Here is an 18847-nt window from a genome sequence, read left to right as displayed (position 1 = left end):
CATCTCTAAAGTAGATAGCCTGCTTCATATTTGTCTGTGATATACCAGTTTTTATAAATAAAAGATAAATTTCAACTGTTTAACATTAACAAGAGTCTAAGTGTTAATTGAATTTTTTGGATTGCTAAATGTATGAATCTCTTGCTGCTTGTTGTAGTGACCACAAGCATAAACAAATTGTTGATACTGCTTAAATGATGGTTTCGTTTGGAAAAGTTATCACTTATAGATGCTTTCATAATTCATATGTGCTGAGTTAAGGGGTTCTCCATGTGGATAGTCTGGTTTTTAGGTTTATTAAAGTTTGGTATAAAAAATTAGGCTAATTAAAAATTTCTCTCAAGGCCGGGCATGGTGGCATACACACTTGTAATGCCAGCATTTGGGAGGCTGAGACAGAAGGATCGCGCAGGTTTGAAGCTAGCCTCAGCTACTTAGGTTCTTTGCAACTCAGTGAGACCCTGTTTCAAAATCAAGAATAAAAAGTAGGGCTGGGGGTGTTGCTCAGAGGTAGAATGCCCCTGGGTTCCATCCCCAGTACTGCCCCCTCAAAAAAAATTCCCTGAAAATTTTAACCTTTAACGAATAATGTTAGGTTAATAAGCCTTTTCTTATTTCCATTACAGCATTGAGACTCCTATTCAGCTTTGAGGTATAGGGTCTGGACCATAGTGGTCCTGCATGTGTAATTAGACATTGGTTAAGACACTGCGGTCATGCTCACAGGCGGCTGTATTTAGTTTTTGCTTGCTTGCTTGTTTGTCTTAAACACCTGAAGTGGTAGCACTTAAGCAGAAAACTCAGCCAAGCAAAGTGGCACATGCTAGTAATCCCAGTACTTGGAAGGCTGAGACAGGAGGATCACAGGTTCTAGGACAGCCTTAGCAACATAGCAACCTTGAAGGACCCTGTTTCAAAATAAAAATTAAATAGGGCTGAAGTAGCTTGGTGCCTGGGTTCACTTCCCAGCACCACCACCAGAGGGAGGGAGGGAAGGAAAAAGAGAGGGAGGGAGGGAGGGAGAGAACGTGAGCGTGCGCATGTGACGCTGTGCCTGATATGACTACATTTGGTTCTTATGGCTTAAAACTGACTAAATATAGGAGCATAGAATAAGACATATATCTGTTCAACCTGGATTACCCTGACAGTGTTTGGAGGGAATCCTCCGTGAAGTCCTGGATAGCTAGGGTGGCACTTGGGTTGTGGGATGTGAGGAGGGGAGGGGGGCTAGGGGAAGGTCATGTGACTCCTGCCTGTCTGAGGCCAGCCCCCATTCCCCTCTGCTGGGTCTCCTGGATGAAAGGTGGGTGCTAATGCTATTGTACTCCCCTTCAGGGAGCAAGAGGACCACACCATGAGGCCAGTGTGTAGCATTTACTGGAAACCTGGCAACTGAGGATGGATGCTGGTGACTGCCAAACACTGTTCAAGTTCTTGAGTAGTACAAGGGAATGTGGGAGCGTGGCTAGAGACCTGCGCTGTGCCCAGCACCATAACTCATTCATTGTGGGTTCCCATTGATTGTTTCTGGCTTTCTTTTTGAAGAAAGAGAAAATAATAATGCCACTTGCTTACTTCTAAGGACATACTGGGAATTAATTAGTTAATCGCCTTGGATGATGGTGGCAGAGGCTGTCCTGGTCATGATTTTCATTGCCTCTCTAGGGAAGCTCCAGTTTAGGGCAATAAAATAGTGGAAAGAAGATAGGGGTGGAGTGGGCTGTCTATACCTTAGTTGTGGATTTCATATCCAGCTGTAGCTGGAGAATTTCAACCAACCTAAAATTTGTACATTTTCTTTTATTACCAAGCCAATGTCTGATCTGCTTTTTGTTTGAAAAAGAACAGATGTCTATTCTGAGAACACTAATAAAGATCTTAGTGGTTTTCTTCTACTATATGTGAAGAAGATGGGAGATGGGGGAGAGAGAGAATGAATAGACTGAAGTAGAATTTGCTTCTTATTTTGTTACTACTGGTACCCTCTTTTTGAAAGAGTTGTCTTTTTAAAAATTTTGTTGATTTAAATTTTTAAGTTTTTTTTTTGACAAACTTCATGGAGATCAAACCAAACCAAAACAAAAATATAAACACATACAACAGTTGCTTTAAATACCAAGGATGTTGGCACAAAATTAAAAATGAAGAGACTGACATTTTTGGTTTGAAATTTTTTAGTAAAACGAATTTAAACCAACAGTGAAAACCTTTGGCTTTCCTTATAAGGGAAGATTTGACCTTTTTCCGTGTTTTTGGATTTAAGGGTATTGACATTGGGGTGTTTTTGGTTAAAATTTGCTTCAACCTTGTAATGGCGTTTGGGATTTTAGTCAGTCTGTGGAATAGCAAACAGGGTCAATAGTGTTGGTGGTGCATTGTAGTTTTCAGAGACTGGTCTCTGAAGTAGTGGATACGGTATCCCTTCCCCCATGCGAACTGTTAAACACTATTATCATGTGAATTCATATTCTTTTGAGCTTGCTTTTGAAGTAACTTTCACAAAGAATTCCTGTTACCTGGAAATTGATGACAGACTTACACCATTTCCTTTTTTTTTCTTAGACGTTCCAACCTCAGAGCAGCCTGAACTGTTCCTAAAGAAACTTCAGCAGTGCTGTGTCATTTTTGACTTCATGGACACGCTATCTGATCTTAAAATGAAAGAATACAAGCGCTCCACTCTTAATGAACTGGTGGACTACATTACAATAAGCAGAGGCTGTTTGACAGAGCAGACTTACCCTGAAGTAGTTAGAATGGTGAGTTTCTTTTTTCCGCCGCTGACACTTCTAAGCATCTTCCATAGCGACTCACAGGTAAATTTATTGCACAGGGAGGTCACTGGAGGTTGCCTCCACAAATGAGAGCCAACCGCTGAGAGCTAAGCACAAGTAGTCTACACAATACTAGAATTTGAAGAGCATGATTTCATGAGGATGAAATCCAGAACCTTCCAACTACAACAGCATTGAAGGAATCAGTGACTTCAAAATATGAAGCTAAGATCGCCAGGGTATTACTGGATTTCTGGCTCTGGAAAAAGAAAAGACAGAGGAGAAACAACCAAAGGTTTAGTTCTGTGTTTGAAAAATATTCAAGCCTATTGGATGTCTGGCCTTTTTTCCCCCTTCCTATTCATTGTGGTATGTTAGAAATGGACTTACAGTTAATAAAATGTGATTTGTAGAATCCAGTTAAGGCTTCTCTTGGCTTTATAACCAATCTTTCTCTTTATAATCTTGAAATTAGAGGTAATGCCTTTTTTGATTTTAAGATCTGAACATTTTGTGTGGTCATTTGGAATTATGGGAACAGTATAGTGTGAGTAATTGTACTATTGTGCCAATAATTATATTAGTTTTTCAAAAGTTGAGCCCAAATATTATTGTCTGTTAGATTTCTGTGGGAGGGCTGCATTTCCTTGGCATTTTAGAAGATCTTGAATCTAGGAGTACATGCTATTTGTGGGTGGGTGGGAGAATGGGAATGGCTAGTCTACTGACTCATGAAATTAAGCTTCAGAGTTCCAAAAGGGTCAGTGAATCATTGAGAAGCCCATTGGGGGAACTGGCGAACCTTACTGCTGAACCTCCATCTAGCTTCTCTACTTAACTTTCACTATTTACATTCAACAAATGCAGAAAAGTGACATCTGTGATGGCGAAGATTATGGCTAAAAACAATAATTCAGACCTGGGAAGGGACTCAAATTCTCTCATCCTGAGAAGCTACTGTTCAAAGGTCATTTCACAACGGTGCTGGATATGCTCTTCAGATCACTATCTGAATGTATAATTGGAGTTGTTAATTTACAGGAGTGTTTTGTAGGTAGCAATTATCATCACGTCTTGAGCAGTGTGTCTCAAGTAGGAGCAGTTTTGCCTCACAGGGGGCATTTGGCAATGTCTAGAGAAATTTTGGGTAGTCATAGCCAGGTTTGGGACGAGAGTGCTTCTGGCATCCAGTGGGTGGAGGCCAAGTCTACTGCCAAGTCCACTGCACAGCACAGCCCTCACAACAGAGAATTGTGGTCTGGTCCCAGATGCCAGTAGTTCCACTGCTGAGAGCCCTGCTCTTGAGATTGCATGCTTTCTAAAACTCTGGTTGAGCTGCCTTCTACAGAGCACAACTCCTTGGTTTTAAGCTCACTGTGCCCTTAGCCAATGGAGGTGTCCACTACTTATGACTTTTTCTGTTACCTTTCTCTGGCTAGTTGATGGGTATATGAGCATATACACGCATTTTTGTTATGAATATTCTTTTGTAAACACACAAATGGTGGTATACTCTATATTCTTTCTGTACCTTGCTTTTCTCAGTACACATAAAGCTTTTTGTTCTTTTTACAGTTACCTTATATTTAACCAGTGCTCTATAAATGTCTTTGTAAATACATCAGTTTTCCCTTGTGTGAGGTTATCTGTAGATTTGTTTAATCACTTTTAAAAGTTTTATCTTTTAAAGCAGTTTTATGTTCATAGCAAAATTGTGAGGAATGTCCAGAGATTTCCTACATATTCCTGCCCTACAATGCACAGCCTTCCCCAGTATCACCCTCCACAGTGGCACATTTGCTGCAGTTAGTTGATGAGCTGCATTAGCACACCCAGAGCTTATAGTGTGTTTTGTTTTATTTTATTTTATTTTATTTATTTTTTGCAGTACTGGGGATGGAATCCAGGGTCATTCTACCTCTGAGCTAAACCACAGCCTAATTTTTTTTATTCTTTGAAACAGGGTCTCACTGAGTTGCAAAGAGCCTTACTACGTAGCTGAGACTGTCTGGGAACTGAGATCTTCCCTGTTTTTTTTTTTTTTTTTTTAAGGGGAGTAAATGGTTTATTGGAAGCAGCAGGGAATGTGGAAAGGTGGCTGGACACCCCAAAGGGGCTGTCGGAACTCTGGGGTCCAGCAGCTGCCTTCAGGACAATACTTGAGAGTAGCCCAATCCTAATGCCTTCAATTACAAGCTGCTTTCTTCCAGAGTCCACGTGATCTGCCAGAAAGGAATAGGGAAAAGTGGCCGGACACCCCAAAGGGGCTGTCGGGGCTCTGGTGTCCAGTAGCTGCCTTTAGATCACTACCCGAGTGTCGCCCGAGCCAAGTGCCGTCAGTTGCAAACTACTTTCTCCAAGGGTCCATGCGATCTGCCAGAAAAGAGGTGCAGGTCACCCCTAGGGGCCCTGGTCGGCCTTGATGTCCAGCAGAGGCCTTCAGGTCACTATCCGAGAGTTGCCCGAGCCACATGCCCTCAGTTGCACTCCACCTTCTCTCAAGGCTAACGTGACCTGCGAGAGAGAGAGAAAAGCTCCCCAAAGGGGAGGGGGTCCCCGAGAGGGAAAAACCTCTATCTTCCCGCTTTAGCCTCCCAAATGCTGGGATTACAAGTGTGTGCCACCACACCTGGCACAGGCGTGCACTACCACACCTGGCTTCAGAGTTCATAGTTTGCTGAGATTTCACTCTTGGTGTTACATAGTCTTTCTTGTACCATAGAGTATTATCTCTGCCCTAAAAATCCTGTGTGCTCTGCCTTTACATCGCCACTCCTACCACCAACACCCTGGCAGCCACTGATTTTTTTTTATTGACCCCCATAGTTTTACCTTTTCCAGAATGTCATATAGTTGCAATCATACATCTGTATCCTATTTCCTTTGGCTTCCTTTACTCAAGTTTCCTTTGTAACTTTGTTTCTTGATGGCTCATTCTTTTTAGTATTGAATAATATTGCACTGTGTGGATATACCAGTTTATCCATTCACCTACTGAAGGATATCCTGGTTGCTTCCAAGTTTTGGCAATTGTGAATAAAGCTCCTGTGAACATCTATGTGGAGGCTTTTGTGTGGCCATAAGTTTTAACTCCTTTGGGTAAATATCAAAGAGTGGAATTGCTAGATCTTATGGTAACAAATATCTTCAGTTTTTGTTTAAAGTGCCAGACTATCTTCCAGAGTGGCTGCACCAGTTTTCTTTTCTTTTCTTTTCTTTTTTTCCCCCAGTTCTGGGGATGGAACCCAGGGGCATTCTACCTCTGAGCTACACCCCCTGCCTATATTTTTTATTCTTTATTTTGAAACAAGGTCTCACTGAGTTGCAAAGGGCGTCACTAAATAGCTGAGGCTGGCCACCGACCTCAGTCTTCCTGTCTCAGCCTCCAAATTCTGGGATTACAAGCATGCACTACCACGATCGACGTGTGTGTGTGTGTGTGTGTGTGTGTGTGTGTGTGTGTGTGTTCGTGTTCGTGTTCCTGAGGATTGAACCTAGGGCATTCCCTAGCCCTATTTTTTATTCTTTATTTAGAACCGATTTCACTAAATTGAGGAGGGCCTCACTAGGTAGGTGAGGCTGGCCGAGAACCTGTGATATTCCTGTCTCAGCCTCTCAAGCACTGGAATTACAAGCATGTGCCACCACGCCCAGCTGGTTTGCTTTTTAATGGCTTTTAAGTTTCCCCTGTTCAGCTCCTACCTCTAGTTCTGATTCTCATTTTTCCTTCAAGAGCTAGTTCAAAGTGCAGCCACTGTTTCCTGAAAAAGCCAGTGCTTTGTCCTTCCTTTAGGTCCTCTGCTTCTTGGCAGTCTACCCCTCTGGAATGTGTGTGCTGCCTTTTATCCATTTGCACATTTCTCTGATTTTCCTAATTAGACTGTAAGTACTCCTAGAGATGAAATGTGCCCTGCATGTTTCTTTGGCTTCCATAATGCCTCCTAGCCAGGCCCAGTTGAAATTTGTAGAATAAATCCCCTCCTAAAATATAGACATTTCAGGCTCTCAAATTATGATTGAGGTATTTGATATTATTGGATTATATTCTGCTTTTAAACTTAGTATTTAGCAGAATCCCCCAAATTCTTTCATTTATACTAGCCAGCTGGGTCCTAAACCAGCTTTATTCTCCTAAGGGAGACTGACCTTTTTTTTTTTGTTTGTTTGTCTCCTCCATTACCTCTTCCTCCCTCCCCATTCCCAGCCAAAAGAAAACAATTCTATGTGTTTTAAAATATGCATTAACCATACCTTAGAAAATCTTGAATCTGCTTTCTATGCTGTTGTAGGGGCATTAGAAAATTAACTTTCTTAGATGGGAGTTTAGAGTTCATTTTTTATATCTGATGGCTCGTAAAATTGTTAGCTACTAATAGTACCTAGATAATCTGAGCTTTCATAGAGGAGGCTTGATAGAGCTGAAAGAGAAAGAAGTTTGGAACCATACAGACCTGGGCTCCAGGGCTCGCTGTGGCCATGCTTCCTTGCTTCCACACTGTGAATGAGTATGTCCTGGGTCGTGTCCGCTCCTCCCCTCCCCCCAATACTGGGGAGTGAACCCAGCGGTATTATTTTTAAAATACTCTATTGGTGCATTATGATCTAACATCATAATATAGTTTATAGTGATACATGCACACAGCACTTGGTGGGCTTTCCCCTGGCTCCTTCCCTATTCCTTACCCTGCTTCCCAATACAAGATACTGAGATTGACCTTAGTACTCCTTGATACGCACATAACATCTGTGGAAACTATTTTCTTTATTAGTCTTCTCTCCCCCCCTCCCCTTTAGATCATCTTTCTCACGCCACTGAAATTTTTCCTCCATGGTCAAAAGTCCTTGTATTCCGATTACTCCCTAGCTTCTTCATATGAGAGAAAACACACGACCCTTCACTTTCTGTGACTGGCCAATATCACGTAACATAATGTTCTCCAGGTCCATCCATTTTTCTACAAATGACATAATTTTGTTCTTGATTGCTAAGTAGAATTTCATATCCCATAATTTATCCATTGATACCTAGGTTGGTTCCATAATTTGGCTATTGTGAATTGTGTTGCTATAAACATGGATATGCATGTATTACTATAAGATTATGATTTCAGTCCTTGTGGAATGATACTCAGGAGTGGTCCATTCCCAGTGTTCTGAGGAATCTCCAAACTGATCTCTATAGCAGCTGCACTAATTTGTAATCCCACCAGCATTGTATGAGAGTTCCTGTTTCCCACATCCTTACCAGCATTTATTGTTATTTGACTTCTTGTTGATTGCCATTCTGATTGGGATTATATAGACTCTCAGTGCAGGTTTGATCTGCATGTCCTTGATTGCTAATGATTTGAACATTTTTTCATGTATTTATTTGATATTTGTATTACTTTTATGAGTTGTCTCTTCAGTTCAATTGCCCATTTCTTGATCAGGTTTTTCTTTTTAATATTAAGTTCTTTAAGTACTGTGTATATTTTAGATATTAGTCGTCTACCAGGTAGTAGGTAGCAAAGATCTCCTGTTCTGTAGACTTTCTTTTTAGACTCTTGATAGTTTCTTTTGATGAACAGAGACCTATTAGTTTAATGCCATGACATTTGTTAATTCTCGTTTTAATTTTCTGAGCTTTTGGGGATCTTATTGAGGAATTTTCTACCTATTCTATATGTTGGAGTGTTGGACCTGTGTCCCCCTAGTAATTTCAAAGTCTCTCATCTAACTTTCAAGTCTTTGATTCATCTTGAGTTGACTTTTGTGCAGAGTAAGAGGTTGGGATTTAATTCCATTTTCCTACAAATGGATAACCAATTTTCCCAATACTTTTGTATTAGGCTGTCTTTTCTCCCAACATACATTTTTGGCACCTTTATTGAAAATCAATTGGCTATAAGTGTGTGGATTTTTTCTGTGTCTCCTATTCTCTTCCATTGATACGTGTGTCTGTTTTTGTGCCAGTACCATGTTGTTTTTATTACAGTGGCTCTTAGTATAACTTGAAGTCAGGTTTTTGCTATGCCTCTGCATGGTCCTTATTGATAAGAATCGCTTTAGCTATTCTGGGTCTTTTGTTTTTCCATATGAAATTTAGGACTGATTTTTCTAGCTCTGTGAAGAATGACATTTGTATTTTCATAGGGATTGCATTGAATCTGTAAGTCACTTTTGGTAGAATGACCCCTTTTTTTGTGTGTGCCATTGGGGATGGAACCCAGGGGATTTCTATCTCCGAGCCACACTTTCAAACCTATTTTATAATTTTATATGGAAACAGGATCTCACTACGTTACCGAGAGCCTAAGTAGCTGAGGCTGGCTTTGAACCTGCGTGAACTTTTGAATCTGTCTCAGCCTCCCAGTTACTGGCATTACAGGCCTGTGCCACCACGCCCATTTCTTTTCTTTCTTTTCTTTTCTTTTCTTTTCTTTTCTTTTCTTTTCTTTTCTTTTCTTTTCTTTCTTTCTTTTCTTTCTTTTCTTTCTTTTTTTTTTTTTGTGGTACTGGGGTTCCTGGAAACCCTTCTACCTCCAGGCTACACTCCCAGGCCTATTTTTTATATTTTTATTTGGAAACAAGGTCTCTTAAGTCAGTGAGGCTGGCTTCGAACCTGTGGGATCCTCCTGTCTCTGCCTCCCAAGCATGGGGATTATAAGTGTGCACCACCATGCCTGACCCATGCCCAGTTCTTAGAATGGCCATTTTGATAATATTTATTCTGCCTATCCAAGAGTAAAAGATATATTTCCATCTTCTCAGATCTTCAGTTTCTTTCTTTAATGTTTTATAATTTTCATTGCAGAGGTCTATCATTTCCTTGGTTAGATTTATTTCTAATAGAATATTGTATTAGATTTATTTCTAATAGAATATTGTATTGTTTTTGAGGTTATTGTGAATGTAATTGTGTTCTGGATTTCTTTTTTTTGGGGGGGGGTGGTATTGGGGGTGGAACCCAGGGGCTTTTCTACCTCTGGGCTATACTCCCAGACCTATTTTTTATACTTTATTTAGAAACAGGTCTCACTAAGTTGCTGAGAGCCTCAGTAAGTAGCTGAGGCTGGCTTTGAACCTGTGTGATCCTCCTGTCTCAGCCTCCAAGTGCGGGGATCACAAGTGTGTACCACCACACCCAGCTTGGATTTCTTTTTCAGTGGATTCATGATTAGCATATAGAAAAACGACTGATTTTGTATCCTAATACTTTACTAAAGTTACCAGCTCTAGAAGTCTTTTTGTTGAGAGTTTTGGGTCTTCTAAGTATAGGATCATGCCATCTGCATACAGAAATAATTTCATTTCTTCCAGGGACATTCTACCTTTGAATAATACTCTCAGCCCTATTTTTAATTTTGAAGCAGGGTCTCAGTAAGGTGCTGAGGGCCTTGCTAAGGTGCTGAGGCTGGCCACAAACTCCTGATTCTCTTGTCTCAGCCTGGAATCATCTCAGTGTTGAATCATCATGCTCCGCATCAGCGAGTTATTTTATGTTTGGGGCCCTCAGTTGTTGTGTGATGTAAAGAGATCCATAGGGTCAGGGGAAGGGTGCTCATAATCTCTTACGCCCCACTCTATAAATAGTTTGCTTAAATGAACACTTGTTTTGTTTGTACACTAGGGTCCTTACCACCTCAGATACATATACACTGGAATATTAATAGTGTGGTTACTTCTGTGTAGGAAGACTTGGAACCAGGGCTCCTCGGTGCTCCCTACTTTCTTTCATTTTGCTGCCTTTAAGGAGTTAAAAAGCCAGGTGTAGGGCACACTCTTGTAATCCCAGCATTTGGGAGGCTGAGACAGGAGGATTGCAGTTTGTAGACAGCCTCAGCTACTCAGTGAGGCCCTTTGCAACTCAGTGAGACCCTGTTTCAGAATAAAGAGTAAAAAATAGGGCTAGGGGTATAGCTCAGAAGTAGAATGCCTCTGGGTTCAATCCCCAGCATTGCCAAAACAAAACAAAACATAAAGCAAAACTAAGAATAGAAATTCTGGTGCTGTTTCCTTTCTTCATCTGTGTGATATCTGCCTTTTGGGGGTTTTGTGTAAAGCTCTTAGTATAGTCTCTAACACGTTTGTTAATAGGTACTTGATTTTACAGTCATTGGTGGAACCCACAGTTCCTGTTTGTGGACTTAACATGCTCTCTCAGCTAGATGTTGCTGTTTTCCATTGCCTTAATGCTTCTTAAATTCTGTAACTCCAAGATCATCCTGCCTGTTGAACAGTCACTGTCCCCACCTATTTTTCTTTTTTGATACTGTAAATCACTAGGATTAGTGAGAAACATGGTGGTGTTTTTTAATAAGATACCAATGAAACACTGGCTGGGTTTCACAAGCCAGGATGAGTAATGACCTATGATGATATGGTGTGGTGTCAGCATTAATACCAAAAGCTGACCCAGCCTGATGGGGCTCATACTTTGAGAGTTGGTGTTCTTATTAAGGGAAATAAAATGACAGACAAAAGTAGTTATGAGTTGGGGAGGCCGTTTTAAACATTTTAAGTGAAGTCTGGATACCACCTATAGACTACTAGAAGTAAGAAAGAAAACTACTCTTTTATGCCTACACAAAATAGCACAAAACTTATATGTGGAAGAATAGAGTGGGAATAGTGAAAAGAGCCCCAAAGAACCCCAAAGAGAGAATATAAAAGCTACTGTCCCCATGTTGCATCTTCTGCCTAACTAGTGGTGAGACCATAGGTAAGTACTTACCTTTTTCAGCCTCAGTTGCTCCTGTTGTGAATGGAAGGAGTAGGTGATCTCTCAGATCCTTCAACTCTGAAAACTATCATCTCTTAGGATCAGCAGTCTAATAGATTTAGAATGGATTCTGTTTTTCGTTAGGTTTACAAATCATTGTCCAAAGTAGTTCCTTAGAGCCAGGCGTGGGGAGAACCAAAGTAGTTGCTTAGGTAAGAATTTTGTTTCATGTGTTTCTCATGGGATCATATCTGTTGGAAAAATGAGAATCAGGACTTTTAGTTCCTTTAGGCTTTGCTTATTTCTCATTTGCATCACTTCAAATGTCAAGCTTTTGTCCTTGAGGCATATTTTTTGCCACATTATGTTAATGTCATCTTTTGGGTTCTGTTGCCATGTATCCATTTGAAAGATTTCTTAGAATTCAGGTGCTTGAAATAGTCTTGTGGAAATTTTTATTTGCCCAAATTTGAGCTGTGAATATTTTATATTCTTTATACATTTTTAAAAAATGTTTCTTTTGGCAGTGCTTTAACTGTGAAATGAGTTCTTGTTGGTAAAGATACTGTTTTTGTTAATCCCAGGTAATGTTTGTTAAGTGACTTATGATTTTATATTTTTATGATTAAAATGATTGCCTTACTCTGCCAGCAATCTCACATTCTGGTAGAGAGAGTATTTAGATGAACAACTAGCAAGATAGTGTGATGTGTACATTCAGAAGTACATGCAAGGCCAGGAAGGAGTAGAGAGGCTCTGGTTGATCGAAGGTAGGTAGGGTGTCCGAGGCAGGCTTTACAGAAAGAGTAAAGTCTCAGTAGGGTATTAAAAGGTAGCTGAACTAGTCTTGAGATGAAAAAGCAAGTTACAAGATACAAAGGAATCCCAAACCACTTGATAAATAAAGTGGAACACTATGAGGACTGTGTTGTTATGGGGGTGGGGGGAGATTGTGTGTGTATGTGTGTGTGTGTGTGTGTTGGGGAGCTGGAAGATGTGAATGATGGGGGCTGGAGAACCTATGAAAGGCCTGAAGCGGGGGAGTGAATCACTGAGGAGAGTTGTGTTACAGCAGACCTGGAGGGCAGAAGTAGACAAAGAGAGGAAAGGAGCACCTGCCTAGCCCTGGATTTGATCCCCCCCCCCCCCCACACACACACTTAACCACTTGTGTGGATGGATATTTGGAGAGAGGGTGAGAGAGAAAGATAGATGGATGGATGGATAGATAGATGGATGGATGGATGGATGGATGCCTGGCTATGATGGTGAGGTAGTCTGCAGTGTCATTGTGTAAGTGGCTCAGCAGTAGGGTGAGAGCAGGTTTTAAACAGAAGCTGATAGTTTTGTTTGTATTTTTTGGTTGTGCTAGGAGTTAAATCCAGGGGCGTTCTACCTTCGAACTACACCCCAGCCATATTTTTATTTTCAGCTGAATTATTAAGGGCCTCACTAAGTTGCTGAGGGTGGCTTTGAATCTGTGATCCTCCTGTCCCAGCCTGCTAAGTACTGGGATTTACAGGCATGTACCACCGTACTTAGCAGGAGCTGAGTTTTGATGTGTTAATATTGAGGCTCATGTGGAATATCTAGATGTGGAGAGATGGAGATTGGTAATGTCAGCCTGGAGCAAGACAGGAGAGAGAAAGACCAGCAGTGGTGCTGAGATGTTAGCAGAGAATCGCTGTTAGTAGTGGTCTGAGGAGCTAGTGGTTGAGGAGAGGGTGAAATGAGGAAGTTGAGCTTGTACAGTGGTGGAACCTCAGGTGTGTGACTTACAGGAAAATCCTTTCATTCATCTCATAAAAAGTTTACAACCTTGTCACATGGTCATTGCTGTTATTTACATATTTTGTCTTTATGACATGGGCTTCCCTCATTTCAAAGTCTGCCTAATTTGCAGTCTGTGGTTAAATCTGTATAGACCTCAAATTGTAGGCTATGTGATTTTCCAAAGCTGATCTTTTTTTTTTTTTTTTTTTTTTTTTTTTGCAGTACTGGGGATTGAACCCAGGGGCATTCCACCACAGAGCTGCACACCTCCTAGCCTTATTTTTTATTCTTTATTTTGAAACAAGGTCTCACTAAGTTGTAGAGGGCCTCACAAAGTAGCTGAGGCTGGCCATGAACCTATGATCCTATCCTCCTGTCTCAGCTTCCCAAGTACTGGGATTACAAGTGTGCGCCACCACACTCGGCTAGCTAATGTGGTTTTAATAAAACATGTTAAATGTTATTTCTCCTTTTCCATTGACATCTTTCCTTCAGTCCTTTATATTGCTTCTTGGCCACCATTAGCCGTGTTTTTTTTTTTTTTTTTTTTTTTTTTTACCCCCACTCAGATTATAGCCTTCACTTGGTTACCTGAATGCTTTATCTTTTATACATTCTTTCATTTAACTAGAAGTCACAACTTTGATTAGTCTTTAATAGCATAATATGATTTTGTAGAAAATTATGAAGTTGAAATGAAAGATCTCAGAGTCTGCCTACACATACTCTGTTAACTTTACTATATATGCTATTGGTGGAAGGATGGAAGATTTTTTTTTTCCCATAAGATCACCACTATCTAAATGTAGACTTGGAGAAAGAAGAACTTTTCAGTTTTTATTTCCTGTATCCACTAAGAAAAATAATTATGCCCTGGCTAGAGTTTGCCTAGGAGTTAACTTAAGAGCCACTGAAGGTAGGTGGCTGGAGATTGGAAATACAAATAATGCAAGAGAATTGAATGGTATCTAAGAAGAAGGGCATTTAGTTACTGATGTTTAGGGAAAATTTTGAGGATAGGGTAAGTCTAACCTGAGCTTTAGATTAGAAACTTAAGAATTCCTTGGTAAGTGGAAAATAGGCTTATAATTAAGTTTATGGAAAGACATTTTTAGAATGAGAGCAGGAAGAATTTACTGTTTGAGGCTAGGAACATATTGTTAGCATTTGTAATTTGTTAGAGGATAGAGAAACTGGTAGGTACTTTGCCCTTTTGTAAAATATTGTCTTAAACTGTTGCTCTGCCGCTCTAATTAATGCTCACTTTAACAGTATTTATTTAGCATCTTAGGGTGCTCACAGATTGATTTTACAGGGTCAGTGAACCCTGTGATGTTGACTGCGAACTTTTGTGTCCTGTGTATTTTTGTGGGAGAAATATCAGTTGCTTCTGATTAATTTTTCAAAGGTGTATCTGACTCCAAAATGGTTTAAGTTTGATTTTCCCACATGTGCAAAACATCTATGCTCACTGCTTCTTGGTTGGAAAAGAAGAGACGAGAAAGGAGCAGAATCCTTCCATTTATGTCAGCAAGGAAAGATAAAAAATGAAGTTTTAGAATGACTTCATCAGTGAAAACATCTGGGCCTGAAGTTTTCACTGTAGGAAGGTTTTGGTAATGAATTCTTAAGGTTTTCTTAAATACATACCTGACTGTTGAGATTTTCTGCTTTTAGTCAGTTTTGATAGGTTGTAATAATAGTTAAACAGCTTAGAATTCTAGTCCTATTCTTAATCCTTACAAGCTTTTCACAAAAATGTGTAGGAATAAAAGAAGATCTTCAGCTCTGTACACCTCTCATTATAAGCAGCACAGTAATATGCAGCAACTTCAGCAAGGAGTTAATTCAATCTTAACAACTCTATGAGGTATATTATTATAGGTATCACTTTTAAATAAGGTAGGAGAGGTAGATAGGTTAAGAAACTTTCCCAAAGCTATGCCACTCACCTGGGTAACTAAGCTTTAACCCAAGGCAGCCTGGCTCCAGAACCCCTGTTCTCCTTTGTAAAAATGCTTCCCTGTAATCATTCTTTCCAGTGACAATGATGACTGGGCCGGCTTTGTAGTGCAGTGGTAGAGTGCTTGTCTAGGGTGTATAGGTTCCAGAGTTCCATCTCTAGCATGTGCGAACACACACACACACACACACACACACACACACCCCTCTAAAATGCTGGACTATTGGATCTTTGTCTCTGTACACCCCACTTTCCCCTTGAGCTCTTCTAAATAGGTGGAATTTGACAAGCACTTCCCTGTATCTTTTGGTGATTCTGACAAGGCTAGACCAACTAGTGAGCTCCGGGATTAAATGTTCATTTTGGCTCAGGGAGAGGCTTACCCTTTATTCCCTCTTCTCCATTACCTCCCTGCCCTGTATAATAACTTCACATTGTCTTTGTGTTATTGAATTGCTAACACTGCTTCTCAACCATTTCTCTGCCCTGTCACTGCCTCCCAGCATTGGAGAATATGTAGTGAGTGATTGGGGTAAGGAGGGACTCGGGGAGGGGTTCAGAACCCCCTCTGTTCCACCCAAGCCACAGTTCCTGAGATGATTCTGTTCCTTGAGTTCACATGCCTTTTCCTCCACTTCCCTTCCTGGCCCACAACTAGAAGTGCTCTTCAGAAGGCCCTGTTTGCGTAGTGATGAGCCACCTTTGCAGTCTTGTTCATAGTTGACTTGGTTGGACTCTCAAATGACTCAGAGGCCAGGTGTGGTGGCCCACACTTGTAATCCCAGTACTTGGGAGGCTAAGACAGGAGGATCACAGGTTCAAGGCTAGTCTCAGCTATTTACTGAGGTCCTCCACAACTTAATGAGACCCTGTTTCAAAATAAAAGAGTTAAAAATAGGGCTGGGAGTTTAGCCCAGGTAGTTTAGAATGAGAAAAACACTACTCAGTAGATAGTCAGCCCTCTGAATTCATTGGTTCTACATCCCATTTAGTCAACCAGCTGCAGATTAAAAATATTTGGAAAAAAGTTGCATCTGTACTAGACATTATACAGACTTTCCCCCCCAAAAATACAGCATAACTATTCACATAGCACTTAGATTGTATTAGAAATTTTACTTACTATGGAGATGACTAAAGTGTACAGAAGAGGGTAGGTAGGTTTTATGCAGACACCACTTTTTTTTTTTTTTTTTTTGTAGTACTGGGAACTAAACTCAGGGGTCCTCTCTACCATTGAATAACATCCTCAGACTTTCACATTTTATTTTGAGAGGAAGTCTTAACTAAGTTGCTGGCTGGCCTCAAACTTGGCATCCTCTTGTCTTAGTCTTCTGAGTACTTGGGATTACAGGCATATACTACCACATTCCGCTTATACCATTTTATATAGGGGATGACTCATTTGCAGCTTTCAGAATCCTTGGAGGGTCAGTCTTGAACCAGTCCCTCATGTATACCCAGGGGTGACTGTATGAGAACTGTGACTTCTCACTCCCTGCAGCAAGCTATAGGGGGAACCAAAGAGTTGTTAAGTCGCTTGAGTCAGCCAGGATTTGGAGCCAGTGTAATTAGTTAAATGATTTGCATACCCCTCTATCTCCATGTTAAAGCCCTACTCCTTGGAAGCACTTAAAGTGTGTACAACCTGCCTTTTCTTTTTGTTCTCCTCCCTTGGTCAGAAGTACAGACAAGCCAACCTGGACCCAGCCTGGCCACTCAGTGGTGTGATCTTGGGCGAGTCTGTCCTTGAAGCTTCCCACCCATCGTGTAGCTTTATAAGTCTATTGTGAAAATTAAATTATGAAAAATCTTAGCACAGTGGTTAAGTACATGAAGTAGCCATTGTCATTATTCATGATATTAACCTTGAAACTTATGATAGACCTACCTTTTTCTTTAGTTTTTCTGGTTGCAGTGAGTCTGGCTGGCCTGCTCTGGTTTTTTTTTGGGGAGGCGGAATCATCTTTGAGATGACTTCTGGTTTTTTTATTTTTTTTCCCCCCTGGAAACCCTTCTACCTGTGGGCTACACTCCCAGACCTATTTTATACTTTTTTAAAATTTGGAAACAGGGTTTTTTACGCCAGCATGGCTGGCTTCGAACCTGTGCGATCCTCCTGTCTCTGCCTCCCAAGCGTGGGAATTACAAGGGTGCGCCACCACGCCCGGCACTTCTGTATTGTTTCATGACTTGATTTTGACCTTATTTTCTGGGAAAAAAATTTTAAGTGTTTCTTTCTTTTTTTGAGGGAGGGACTCCCTGTAAACCTGCATATGTCCATGTGTATATATGTTTGTATATGTACAGCCCTTAAGCTCACTTCAATAATTTCTTCCCTGCTATACTTGCATAGCTATGTCCCTACTATATTAATAATTTACTATTTCTCTCCTTGCAAGAAAGTGTTTAGTCTTAATTGTGCTAAAGAGAGAGTTTTTTTTTGGTGGTACTGGAGGTGGAACCCAGAGGCTTTCTACCTCTGGGCTATACTCCCAGACCTATTTTATACTTTATTTGGAAACAGAGTCTCACTAAGTAGCTGAGGCTGGCTTCGAACCTGTGTGATCCTCCTGTCTCAGCCTCCCAACCGCAGGGATTACAAGCGTGTGCCACTACGCCCAGTTTAAAGAGAGAGTTTTTACTCAGGAAGCAACTATTTGCTTCATTGACAAGCTATAGTACTTCTGGCTTAACTGATTTAAAGGTTGTTCAAAGTTTTTAGTATACTTAAAATTGTTTGTCACTAGTCAAACTGTGACTTGACTAGTCTGATATGTCCAGTATATCATCTTACTATAGTGAGAATACTCTGCTTCTATCGCTGGCCCTCCCCCAAGAGATGGCAGAATTTTGTAGGATAAGTTCCAGAACCACATTGAAATTTTGGTTTTTCTTTTCTCCTTCCTTTTAATTTACAGTGACCATGTAGTTTAGAGATTTAAGCAATGCTTCTGGAAAAATGTACCAAGAAAACAGATGATAAAACGGTAGGGAAATATTTCTTGTGGTACTTACAAGTGGGTCTTAGATAATTGTAGTACTTGGTGTTAGTTTGTGTGGTTTGGTCTTTCTACTGAGAAATAAATGAGAGGGGGGGTTTATTGGTTGATTCTCTAAGGAGAGATGTGGTTACGCCACAGTGGTGTATTATTAGTAGGAAAATACATAGAAAATGAGTGTCCTCGCTATAGAATTCTCCGAGACAGTACTGCTCAGTTGAGGCAAGGGTTTGGCAAGAAAACAACAAACAGGTCATTTTCAGGAGTAAATTGCCTGCTGACCAATATTTAAAGCCAAACTTAATCTGTACATAAAAATAGTAAGAAATAAGCTATCCAGTGACTTCTTAGGTAGAAGTTGCCTCTAAAAATGGAGAGAAGGTAAGAGACTTTGAGCTTAAAAACACAATTGCAGTGTTGACTTTAGAGAGGCAGAGGAGAAAACAGGCTGAGTCCTGGCAAGGAGGAACATAACTATGAGAGTAAGGGATGACACATACGAGAAAGGATGTTTCTGAGCACATAGGAATGGCTGCAATTATTTGATAAGGTGAAGAGTAAGCATAGTTTTAAATAAAGTGGATAAGCAAGCTGTATTGGAGTATGTAATGTCTTTAGTACTTAATGG

The 18847-nt window shown here is 40.5% G+C and overlaps 1 protein-coding gene across 2 annotated transcripts in view; it reads left to right on the top strand.

The window, feature by feature from the left end:
- The window catches only part of PPP2R5E (protein phosphatase 2 regulatory subunit B'epsilon), a gene marked incomplete at both ends in the record, with an annotated part of 153562 nt that overhangs the window by 76631 nt on the left and 58084 nt on the right, over positions 1-18847 (top strand). For both annotated transcript variants that reach the window (XM_080707795.1, XM_080707794.1), the window contains one exon: positions 2566-2762. In XM_080707795.1, coding sequence (XP_080563921.1) covers positions 2566-2762 — 197 coding nt within the window. The remainder of the gene's footprint in view (positions 1-2565; positions 2763-18847) is intronic.

The sequence above is a fragment of the Muscardinus avellanarius genome, assembly GCF_963383645.1.
Source record: "Muscardinus avellanarius genome assembly, chromosome: 12".
NCBI lineage: Eukaryota > Metazoa > Chordata > Mammalia > Rodentia > Gliridae > Muscardinus > Muscardinus avellanarius.
This window is presented reverse-complemented; position numbering and strand designations above follow the sequence as displayed.